General features: G+C 40.7%; 1 protein-coding gene across 2 annotated transcripts in view; it reads left to right on the top strand.

Moving 5' to 3' along the window:
• The window catches only part of LOC111157273 (lysosomal associated membrane protein 2), a 34,779-nt gene extending 24,288 nt beyond the window's left edge, over nt 1–10,491 (top strand). Inside the window, exons 8-9 of one of the 2 annotated variants that reach the window (XM_022518563.1) lie at nt 70–234; nt 9,915–10,491. In XM_022518563.1, coding sequence (XP_022374271.1) covers nt 70–234; nt 9,915–10,054 — 305 coding nt within the window. In that variant the 3' untranslated portion in view covers nt 10,055–10,491. Of the gene's footprint in view, nt 1–69; nt 235–3,009; nt 5,498–9,914 lie in introns of those variants that run through there. The other variant, XM_022518565.1, reaches the window with a different exon arrangement.
• Nucleotides 10,492–12,035: the final 1,544 nt, after the last annotated feature.

Genomic DNA, 12,035 nt, shown 5'->3' with positions numbered 1-12,035 from the left:
AGCCCCATGTTAGGTGTAGAACCTACTTTAAAAAAAAAAAAACTCCTAACATGTTTGTTTTCTTTCAAGTTTTCAGCATTGCAAATAACAATCTGAGCTACTGGGATGCCCCCCTGGGAAGTTCTTATATGTGCAACAAAGAGCAGACCGTTTCAGTGTCTGGAGCATTTCAGATAAATACCTTTGATCTAAGGGTTCAGCCTTTCAATGTGATGGAAGGAAAATACTCTACAGGTAAGAGCTGAGCAAGTTTTATCAATAATTTATGTTCTTATGTTGACTAATAGGTGGCTTTTCCTTTGACTTATGGAAATTTAAGCACTGAAATAGAGAAATACGAATTCATCTCTTGTGACTCTGTTGGAGCGTTCACGTGGCTCTGAGCGAGTTCTGTGAACTCCGTATATGGCCCATCATTTTGCTCAAAGTGGACTTTTTGTGTGTGGGGATCGGAAACCCATTTGCAACCAAGTTCTTAAAACCAATGGAAGCTTTCAGTGAGCGTCACTTCATAGACCCTCCCTTCTGGGTTTTAGTTTGTAGGAAGGATGGCAACTTTGAGCATCTGGGATCTGTTTTCTGGGGGCCCTCTTCTCATTGGAAATATTCTCATACACAAATAAAAGCAGTCTGGTCTTACTTTGTTAAGACAGAAGGTGACGGTTAGGCAAAGCCTCAAATATCATGGACAGTGTTTTGGCCATCCCACGTGACTTGGAGCATTTTAAAAGCATAACACCAGTGTGCATGAGGCGTTTTGGAAGATCTGCTCAGGGCTCATGGTGGTATCTATTAGATTTTTAATGAAACCTTCTGTGGAGGGCTCATGGTAGTGTGTTTATATGAATATGAAAGATGCATTTGCCGTTACCAGATTAAAATTTGCACGTAGGCAAAAAAAAAAAGTCGTAAAATTCCTTAATTGACTTGTCCTTTTAAACTGCTTACTTAAAATTGGGGCTTTGTGGATCACAGCTCTGCTGAGCAGAGCTTTTCAAACCATCCACCTCCTTTTTAATAATTAATTCTATGGTTTAGAAGGCAGTGTGGCAGTTGTGTGCTGCCGTGAGCCACGTGGCCGCCTTTGCAGTGGCTCTGGGTCCCCAGCCTGACCTGGTTAGGCCCGGGTAAGTTGGGATCTTCATCCTACCATTCTCGTGACGAGAGAGGTTAATCACACTTAGAAATTTTTCTCAAGAATTCATTTTCCCTCGTGTTGGTTTTGCTTATGTACTACAATTATTTTAATCCTTTTCATAGTTTTATTTTTGAGTCTTTATCTAGCTCCCCTCCGTTATTACCCTAATTTTAGGTCCAGATTGGTGTTTAGAATTGAAAATCATTTGCAGCGTGATACCAGCTCGAGTCTGTTTATCTAGTCAGCCGTAATAGCGATGAGCTGTGTTCTTTTCTCGAATTTGAAACCTTGGTTTTTATGTATGTCATATTAAAAATGGTACCCAAAGGAATACTCAACATTCGATAGCGGTAATGAACGTGTAATGTGTTCGCAGGGCTAGGTTCCCGACCCTGGGTACCTGTAGATAAGACACACCGCTGACGCTTGCCTGTGCAGGAGGAGGAAGTAGACTTGTAATCAGGTCAAAGAGCGTTGAATGGATTTTACTGGATCAGATGACTCTCTGGAAATAGAAAAGCTAGCCCCCGTGGGTTGCCAGCTCTGGCCAGGTTAATAAATGTAGTAAACACAACGCAGATCAGTAAGAGGTCCCCGTTTCTTGACTTCTGTAGCCACTAAGATCATACACTCTAGGTCGGGGGTGCGCAGAGTTCATTTGTAAGTCATGGACAGGAAGCATTTCAGGTTTGCAGACCATAAGAGCTCTGTCACCACTATTCATTCAGCTCTCCTGTTGTAGCACGAAAACAGCCATAAACAGGCAATAAATAAATGAGTGTGGCTGGGTTCCAATAGAACTTTATTTATGGCTGCTGAGATTTGAATTTCATATAATACTCATGTATCACAGAATTTCTTCTTTTGTTTTTTTGGGGGTTTTTTTGGCCATTTAAATAAAAATGGAGAAAAGCCATTTTTAGCTCTTGGGCCAGATACGGCCTCCAGTCTATAGTTTGCTCTCTGCTCTGAAAGATTCCAGAGTCAGCGTGGTTCTAATCCCCTGATGAAACCTTTCTGATCTGTTCTCAGTTTCCCAAAAGACGTTCACTCTAGCACTAAGAGGCTAATCTGACTATATAGAGATGGGTTAGAATTAGCTCTCCTCATTTCTTTTCTTTTTTTAAAAAAAGTTTTTATTTATTTATTGGGGTGGCTGGGTGGCTCAGTCGGTTAAATGTCTGCTTTGAGCTCAGGTTATGATCTCGGGATAGAGCCCCAGACTGGGTTCCCTGTGCAGCTGGGAGCCTGCTTCTCCCTCTCATCTGCAACTTGTCCTCTCTGTTGCTATCTTGGTCTCTCTTAAATAAATAAATACAATCTTTTCTTTAAAAAAGATTAAAAAAATTTAAAAAATTATATGTATCTATTTGAGAGAGAGAGCATGCACGTAAGCTGGGCGAGGGGTGGAGGGAGAGGGAGAGAATCTCAAGCAGACTCTGCTGAGCTCAAAGCCTGATGCAGGGCTGGATCTCAGGACCCTGAGATCATGACCTGAGCCAAAACCAAGAGTCAGATGCTTTAATGGACTAAGCCACCCTGATGCCCCTCTTCACTCCTTTATTCTGGAAGGGACTTAGAATATGAAATACATACACATACATGTGTATTTACTCCTGGATATAAATGAGTATGTGTGTATTCATATATATGAATGTACATACACAAAAGAAAAGACAAATAAGTTGAGGATTTTAATTCTAGAGCAATCCATACTTTTTCGTAGCTTTATCATTGAAATATACCGGTCTTAGTTCCTTAAAGTTGATTTTGTAAGAGCATTTCTGACTTTTGAATCAACATCTTTTACTTTTGGACATTCATTTTTTTATTATACTCATTATTTGTTACACACTTTTTCTCACCTACAGCCCAGGAGTGTTCGCTGGACGATGACACCATTCTAATACCAATTATAGTTGGTGCTGGTCTTTCAGGCTTGATTATCGTTATAGTGATTGCTTACCTAATTGGCAGAAGAAAAAGCTATGCCGGATATCAGACTCTGTAATACTAATCCATGTGATCTCTGTTACAAAATAATAAAGCAAGTACAAGTTCCAACGTGCAGTACTGTTCAATTTCAGGTATATTTAGCTGCAGTTCTCATTTTAGAATGGGTGGTGTGGGGGATTTCAGACTTTTAATAAATAAAAACACCATGAAAATATCAACTACAAATTAGTCCCCTGATTTTGGTTTCCTCAACCACGGAGTTTAAAACCGTTAATTTCTATGGGAAAACGCATGTGTAAAGTCACCTAGATGATTGACTCCATTCTGTTATCTTGAGTTAGGATTTCAGTGTTTTCACTTTATGTATTCTGACTAGAAGCAAACAGTTGAGGAAAAACAGTTTTCAAAAAGAGATTCTTTTTTCCCCTGCATGTAGTCCAAATTGAGACTGTGCACCCTACAGTGGATTTGTACTTGCTCCTTTTGTATTTTTTTGTGATTCTGTTTGCAGGTGAACTTAGCGACTTTGGCATTGCTGCATAATTGACCTATGAGAGTTATGCCAGTAGATTCGCATAGAGTCTGGTATTATGTTCTTAGCAACGAATGCTTTTCTAATGCCTTTGGAATATACTTGTATTTAATGTGGCTGTAATGACAAAAGGTACAAAAGCTGTATACATTTTGGAATAGGTGTTAATCTTGTTTAATCCTTTAAAAAAAAACCTGGAATTTTCCTTCTTTTAAATGGCAAGACACAAGACTCGAACTGGGCATTTCAGTCTGTTTTCTAGGTGCTTTAGAGATAATTGCTAGGCCGTGCCAATTTGGGGCATTAGTCCTTCGTACCTGTAAATTGGCCTTAAGGTACCCTGCTAAAATGAATGTAGTTTCTCTTCAGCTTTGCAGTATCTTTGCTAGTGGTAGGATGTTGTATTCTTTTTTTCTTTTTCTTTCCTTTCCTTTCTTTTCCTTTTCTCTCCTTTCCTTTTCTCTTTCTTAAAGAAGAAATGCCAGGATGTCCTAGAACTCTGCTAAAGAAGCGCACTTCTACTTAGCAAGTAACTTGCACCTAACCCAAAAGTCTTGGTCTTCTCTTACCCCATTAAAAAGTTGTTCCTTGTTTCCAGCTTGCATGGACACTCACAGCATTTACTAAATTGGCTTTCACCGTTAAATGGTTCTGTGCTAATCAAAACTTAGCATTATTATTGTTCATTATGGTAGAATCATTATTCATTCATGTACTTTGTGATCGGTTTTGTGCCCTGGGAGATGCACCAGTTGTCCATTTACTGTGCACTACCTAATGTTTGTATGAGAAAGCAAAACATTTCAGCTTGATAGTTAACACATAAAGGATTTCACGCTGCTTCCAGGAGATCTTTTTTTTTTTTTTTTGGTGTTGGAATGGCTGAGTAAATATTAAAGAGTTGTTAATATGCACCCCTATGTGGAAGGTGCTTGTGTTTTAGGGGTGGGAGATGATGTGCCCCCATATTCACTAGAAAATGGGACATTTGGGTTTCAAACAATTACTGATGTTGAATTAATTTGGTAGTTTAGCTCTACACACCACAATTGCATGCTAGCATGTGTATGTCCGTAAGTATCTTTCAAGTTACATTGGAGCGGTAAAAATTTTCTTCCACTTAAATTTGCTCTCAGCTTAGAGTAGCCTGAAACTCTTACTGGCTCGGAATCTGATTCCTGACCAGCCCCTCCCCTACAGCTACATTGAGCTGCATTGCCAGCTTAAGGCACCTTTTGAGGACTAAATATAAATCTGATTTTTAAAACTTATTTTTTACTTAAATAATGCTCTAGTGTAGGATTGTTAACCTTATATGAATGGGTAATGCTTAGAAGAATATAGACGTTAGATACTTCTCATGAGTCGAAACAGAGCAGCCTTTTTTTTTTTTTTTTTTTTTTGGAAAATAAAAATTGGAAGCACAAGCAGGTGGGACTAGCTTAATGCTGTTCATGTTTCTAAAAGGTTTTACATTTAGATTATATACTTAATTCATATTAAAATACCTCTAATTAGCACTGTTTATAGAAACTCTGACTTCATTGAGTATTTTTGTATTTTACATGGGCCAGTTTATATACTCTTATTCACACTATTATTTCCTGTAGCCACATGTTCTTTGTACCTTTTGTAGTTTTATTCATTTTACTGGGTTTATACCTTGATGGTCTAACATTGCTATCTGGTTCTGGGTGTTTTTCATGTTTTAGCATTTGTATAAAGAAACTGGTCCATGTAAATACTTTCCATGTTTTTTTTTTTCTTCAAATGTTTAAACCACTAGTCGATGTATGGTGTTTCTCTTTAGATATTTGCCTGTCCATTTGCTTAACATATTGCTTCTAAAACAAACAATAAAGATTCTTTTATTTCTTAAGGATATTTGCTCACATTTTTTCCTGTTGGTTAAAGTAAAAATTTTGTATGCTACATAATGACAATTTCTTCCAAAAGGGAGAATTTTAGAAAAGCTTAGAAGTGGAACTAAATGATTTCCAGAATATTCTGTGTGTTACCATCTAGAAAAATGGTCCTATGCATAGATAGGTCTATACTGATGCTGGGCTGGCTAGAATAAGAATCACCTGGGAAGCTTGCTAGAAAAAGGCACATGCCGGGCTCCATTCCTAGAGAATTTCACTTAGCAGGTCTGGGCTTGTGTGTGTGTACAAGCATGTACCTGCGTGTGTGAGCACGGATGTGCACGTGTTTGGGGGGGGTTGCATAAGTTCCCTGGTGGGATCTGGTATGTAGATCAGAAAACCAGTGATCTAGAATATGTATTTCATAGGAAAGCTTGAGAGTATCTCTTCGTTCACTTTTCCTCAGCCCCTCTCAGTTGAGGCTGATCCCCAGTAGGTGCGCGTTGCTGCCATACCGACTTGGCTGTTGATCTAAACCAAAATAGGATTGTGTGCAGTCACTGTCAGATCACCCTAAAACAACTTGAACCTTCCAAGTTTCCCATAGCTTCCCACACACAAAAACTTGGCAGCCTGGCTAGTAACTTTCCTTTGGCCTCCCCACTTAAGCTCCCTGACTGCCAGTTAATCCTCACAACTCCCAGCTCTACGACTGGCCAAGCAGCTTAACTTCTGGGGTCTCAGTTTCTTCATCTGGGGGCCCACTGAGGTCTTTATAATCCTGTTCCTCTTAATTTCTGTGAGTGATAGTTTCCATTACAATGAAAATTTGAGGATTTTCAGAAGGAATCTGATAAGCTACTAGTTAAAATCAAGAACATACTTTATGTACAGTGTACATGTGCCATCTGAAGTTTCTTGCATGTTTCAGGAAGAATTCTTGTAAGACTCAAAATATTTTTAAGATGATAGCATTTCATCCCCATTTCTTTAAGTAGATAAGGTTACACTGTCTTGGGCTCATCTCTCTCCCACCCATCTCCTTTACTCTGGTAATTAACTTTCTGCATCAATAATTACCATATCTTGTTTTTAAAACTAGTAAAAGACATGTTTGGGTCATACTGAGTAGCTTCAAGTATCTTCAGATTCATGTCCTATACTTCAGTTTGACTGTAGATCTAAAAGGTATATAATAAGATGTCACATAAGAATATGACTCATTTTTTTTAAGATTTTATTTATTTATTTGATAGAGCTGAAGGCAGAGGCTTAACCCACTGAGCCACCCAGGCACCCCAAGAATATGATTCTTAATGCTGATTCTTCCAAATAGAAATTTTGATACAGTTGGCAAAAAGATGAATTTGTTTTATATTTTATTACAAATGTGTATCTCAGCTTTCCAACTCACACTGAAAATTGTATCTGAAAAATTTCTGAGCTAACAGAAAAATGAGGATTAACAGTATTTTTAATCTTCATGAAACTTTACATTGACATTTCAATGGCCACGAAACTTTTATCCTTAAAAATCTTCACTGCTTCTGTAATTAATCATTAAGTTCTTCCACAAATACACTGTCCCCCCCCCACCAATACTTTCAGTTTGGTTTCCAGTGTACATTATGCAAATCAGGTGGAAATGACTTAAAGAATGAGATTTTCTTTTCCTCAGGATGTGATCCTATTAAAATTACTGTTTTCCAAAGTGTCTTTCCATTACCTAAAGAATTTATAATTCATAAAATTATATTTGAAAATTATATATTGAATTCATAAAATCAATAGTTATTATAAATTAATACTTCACATACTAATTGAGAGCATTTTAAGTAAGTGACAGCATCTAGAAAGATCTTTGTATTAGTGGAATTGCCTTTTTGATCTACTCTGGGAATATTTGTCTTACATGAAAGCCTTATTGGCAGTATTTATGAAAGTTGTTTCAGTACTAGGTCAAAAACCCAATTTGGGAAAAGGAGGACTGTGAATCTGTTGCCAGAATAAGAAATTAATCTACTAATGAATTTTTTAAAAACCAAGTTACATTAAATCCAAGGCATAATACTTTATGGTTCGTGTCACCTAACGGTTTATGTGGTGGGTAGTAATTTGGGAAATTGAAGGGGAGGAGTCCGCTAACTGGGTGCTCTTAATACCAAGTCACATCCAGCAGTCTCCGCTATCTGGATTTCTAACAGAACAAGAAGCAAGTAAAAAAGCTCACCGAGCTGGCAGCCAAAGCTGATATCATAAAGTCCATAAACTCCAGGATTGCGTCTTGTTCCCAGTTATTACGCAGAGGCTAGCAAAAGCCTGGCACATTTCTTAAATGCGGGCACAATCAGAATTGCCTGGCAGTCTATTCATTCTTTCTTTGACACAGTTCTAATAAGCGTGATTATCTGATTTATCCACCCCTGGTAGATTGTGAGCTCGGAGGAGAACTAGGGCAATAAGAGGCAAGGATGTGGGAATCAGAAGTGGGGGTTCAACATCCCAGCTGCCTTCCGTCTACAGGTGCCACCCCTTCCTCCTCTCCACTCTCCCTGCCTTTGCTTCTGGGATCCCATTTCACCTACCTCCCGGGAGACCTCGTACTGTTGGCTTCGGTCAGTTGTTTGTGGCTCTTGCCCTCATTCTACAAGCGCATCTGAGTCTTCCACCCTGAAGATACACTTTCTAGACCCTGTGGTTCACCTTCTGACTCCCTCCCTCGTGCCCTCTCTTCTAAACTTCTCGGGATGACCACTGGATGTTCCCCAACCCAAGTTCTTGGTCTCCTAAATGATCGCTTCCCATTTGCTCCTAAACCAGCAGCGATCTGCCTCACAGCCAGTACCCTCCATGTCGCCAGACCCCGTGGCCTCTCTAATAGCTCTCGCTCTTCCCCCGTACTAATCGAAACTCCCTTCCTTGGCTTCTGTGGCACCATTGTCTACTTGCCTTTTTCTTTTTCTTGCCCCTTTATTCCTCAAATAGGAGTGTCCCCGAGGCTTGTGTCTCTGAGCCTTTTTAGATTCTGTTTGCCCTTGCTGAGAAACAAACGTGTCCCTGGTTTTTACGACCACTCAGTTTCATCATTCTTTCACTGCCACCCGGTTGGGACACAGGCATCTGAGGCCCAGAAGGTCCAAAACTGAACGTCTCCCTCTTGCACTTATCCCTCCTGACCCTTCCCCCACACAAATAACTACCGACAAAACTGAACACATACATTCTCCCTTCCGTACTCCCTATTGGGATGAACGGCACCAGTATCTACGCAGTCACTCAAGTGGGGAATTGGAAGCCATCGTATCACCTCGCACCACTCCTCCAACACCCACCTGGTCCGTTCTGCCTTCTTATTGCATCTAGGCTGTCCCTTTCTGCATCTGCGCTTGGTTCACCCAGGTCACTCAGGTCAGGACAGAATTCTTGGTCTTCTGGCCTCTAGCAGTAGAGGCGCCGCCTCCTTTCCAGTCTCCTGTTGGAATGACTTCCGCCCTGCCTGAAATCCCACTGTACTCTTTACTCCTCCCATCAGTGTAAGGCGGACATACGTAGAGCCTACAGTGCCTTTGTGAGCTGGTCCTAGTACCCTCTTCCTGGCTCTTCCAGCCACGAGTACCCCTCGGTCCGTCCCAGCTCTGCCAGCTCTGCCTGCATTTCCTCTCCAGCTAGTTTTGTCTGTGCTGTTTCCTGTCCCTGGAACACGCTTCCCCCATTACCTGGGTGGTGAATTCCTACTCATCCTCAACAGCTCAGCTCCAGTGTCCCCTCCCAAAGTATGTCTTGTGTAAGAAGGCTGAGTCGAGTGTCTCTCCGAAATGCTTCCGTGACACTTTGCGCCTTGCCTGACCCTGTGACAGCACCTTTCCAAGACTATAACCACTGCTTCTCTTGTCTGACTCATGCTGGACGCAAGCGGTCATGCCAGCCGCGCCGGCTTAGCCCTTTCTCCCACTGAAGGACCCTCGAGTGCGGGGCGTGGAGTTCGCATGTCCGCTTGGTGTTGTTCCGTTTCGTTCGGTTCATTTCATGAATACCTCACAATCAGCGGTGTTCTGGGCGCTGTGCTGCTGCTACGTGATCAGCGGTTTGCCCCCTGAGAGCCCACAGGCGATCATCAAGGAAAGATTTCATTATATTTACCCATTATCTTTTGTTTAAGGAATCTGGGAAGTCGGTGATCAATTGAAAATCTGTCTTTCATCCCAAATGACTGTGTTTTGCGGGGGGTGGGGAGCGGGGTACCTAAAAATGTATAATTTGGTTCCTTGGAGGATCACTTTCGTGGAACCTTTCGTTCGCTGGTAAGGAAGGCCAAAGCCTGATGACCGCGATGTCAAAGGCAAGGCTGTGTGTTAACGTAACATTTGTGGCTTTGAAATTGTGTCATTGTTCCTGTTCTCAATTGTCCTTTCTCCACGTCTAGCTCAAGACTGCAGTGCAGATGACGACAGCTTCCTTGTGCCCATTGCGGTGGGAGCAGCGTTGGCAGGAGTACTTATTCTAGTGTTGCTGGCTTACTTTATTGGTCTGAAGCGCCATCACGCTGGATATGAGCAATTTTAGAACCTGCAGTCTGATCGATGACATAAAAATACACGCGCATGAGATTTTCTTGCCTCTCCATCTTGAAACACGTTGCTCTTTAAGATTGATAATGTTGAAATGGTAATTCTGAAATCAGTCCCAGCATTTTGAGAGACGTCTCTATGAATAGACTGTTCTCTTTTCTCAGCTGAAAATTAAATGCTATATTTACTGGTCCTGAAGACGAACTGGTTAGAAACACATCGGTGTGCATGTGTTAAGGTCTGTCCTAAGAGGCCTCAGCCAGATTTTGATCCTAAGACGCCTTAAGTTTATAAACGTGGCCGTTATAAGAATAAAATATGCAGTTGTCTCTCAGCGGAACTAATAAATACTGTTTCACCACCGGTGTTCTGTTTTAATGTATGAGAACTATCCTGATTCAAGCTCACCACAGTACTTTTGTGTACAGTCCATTAAATAAATGTCGATGTGACATAAGTGCCCATCAGATACGCTCAAACTCGGTGTTCAGTTGAACGTCCTCAGGACCATCAACATTTTTTAGGTTATATGACTTCTGCTGTTTTCTTTGAGTTCAATTTAAGGATGGAGTCCGTATCTCGGGCTTGTGATTTTTTTCCCCCTAGGTAAAAAACAGCCCCAAGGGGCCACAGCAGAACTTGAGCTGGCTTCAGAACTAGAGTTTTAGGAAAATTGTTTCTTTTTCAGCAGTAGAGACTGAGAAGATGCAAGCACATGTAACCACTGGCCTTTTTTCCCCCTTGTGTTTTTCTCTTCTTTGGATGCCTGATTAGCATTGAAAGATAGAAATATTCTATGAACTAATTAGGACAGATTGTGTTGTGTTTCTCTACCTCATCTTGTTGATCTCTAGAGCATTAAAATCTATTTAGTGTTGCCATCAGACTGCTACTTATGAAATGTAAGCTAACAGCAATCTCAGAAGGGAGGCAGTGAAGCATAGCAACTAGGCTCTTGCTTCTTTATGAAGGCCCCCGTGGGGCAGAGCATAGATGGGGGGTGGAGAAAAGCTGTTGGCATGAAAATGAGCTAGATAATCAGCCTCTATGGAAGCGCCCTCCTTGCCATGAGGACTGCTCAGATACTGAATGTATAGACAAATAAGAAGGAAGCTTAATCAGTGGATTGGAGCAGACATTCACATTGAAGTGATTATTTTATTAATTCCTTCTGTGTATATATTGGCTCGTTCAGAATTTCTGTAACCCACTGATTACAGTATCTTGGTACCCAGCTAGCTGTCTTTCTCTGAAGGCTTTCCGTGAAATACGGTGAATCCTTCCAATAAAGGCTACGGTTTTTCCTGAAATTCATGTACTTGGAACCTTAGCAACTCTTTCTTGTTTTGTGTTGTGTTTTTAATGAATGACAAACGTGCAAGAGGAACAAAAGATAAAATTAGAGGAAAAAGCGCAAGTTATCACTCAGTCATAAATCACACCAAATACCACATCTTGTGCATCGCATTAGGCTTATACTGGAAAGGGCGTTAAAGATGATTGACTCTAACCCTGTAATTTCACAGGAAAGGGAGTGACTTCATGGAGGTTACATATCTGGTGGGCAGCAACACCACATTAGCATTTTGATAGCAATTATCCCAAGGAAATCTAGTCACTCACTAGTAAAACCAGTTTAAACGTGAAATTAGCTCTGCCTGCTTGTGATCTCTCTGTCAAATAAATAAATAAAATCTTTTAAAAAAAACCAAAAACGTGAAATTAGGAGATCAGAACGGGGCTTTGAGCTTCTATACTAACTAGTATAGTACAGTAACTAACACGATGTCAATTAAGTAATTTTTGAAAGTACTGAATATTGGCTTTTGATCTCTGTTTGCTACTTCAAAACCTAACCCTTGGATGGCATCACAGACATGGCAGGAAAGGAAAAGGGAAAGATCACCTGTTGACCACCTGATGTGTGATAGATGCTTTAGAAATAGAATTGTCTTTAGTCCTCAAATACCTTAAGT

This window comes from Enhydra lutris, unplaced genomic scaffold, assembly GCF_002288905.1.
Source record: "Enhydra lutris kenyoni isolate GAN:26980312 unplaced genomic scaffold, ASM228890v2 scaffoldscaffold53, whole genome shotgun sequence".
Classification (NCBI taxonomy): Eukaryota; Metazoa; Chordata; class Mammalia; order Carnivora; family Mustelidae; genus Enhydra; species Enhydra lutris.
This window is presented reverse-complemented; position numbering and strand designations above follow the sequence as displayed.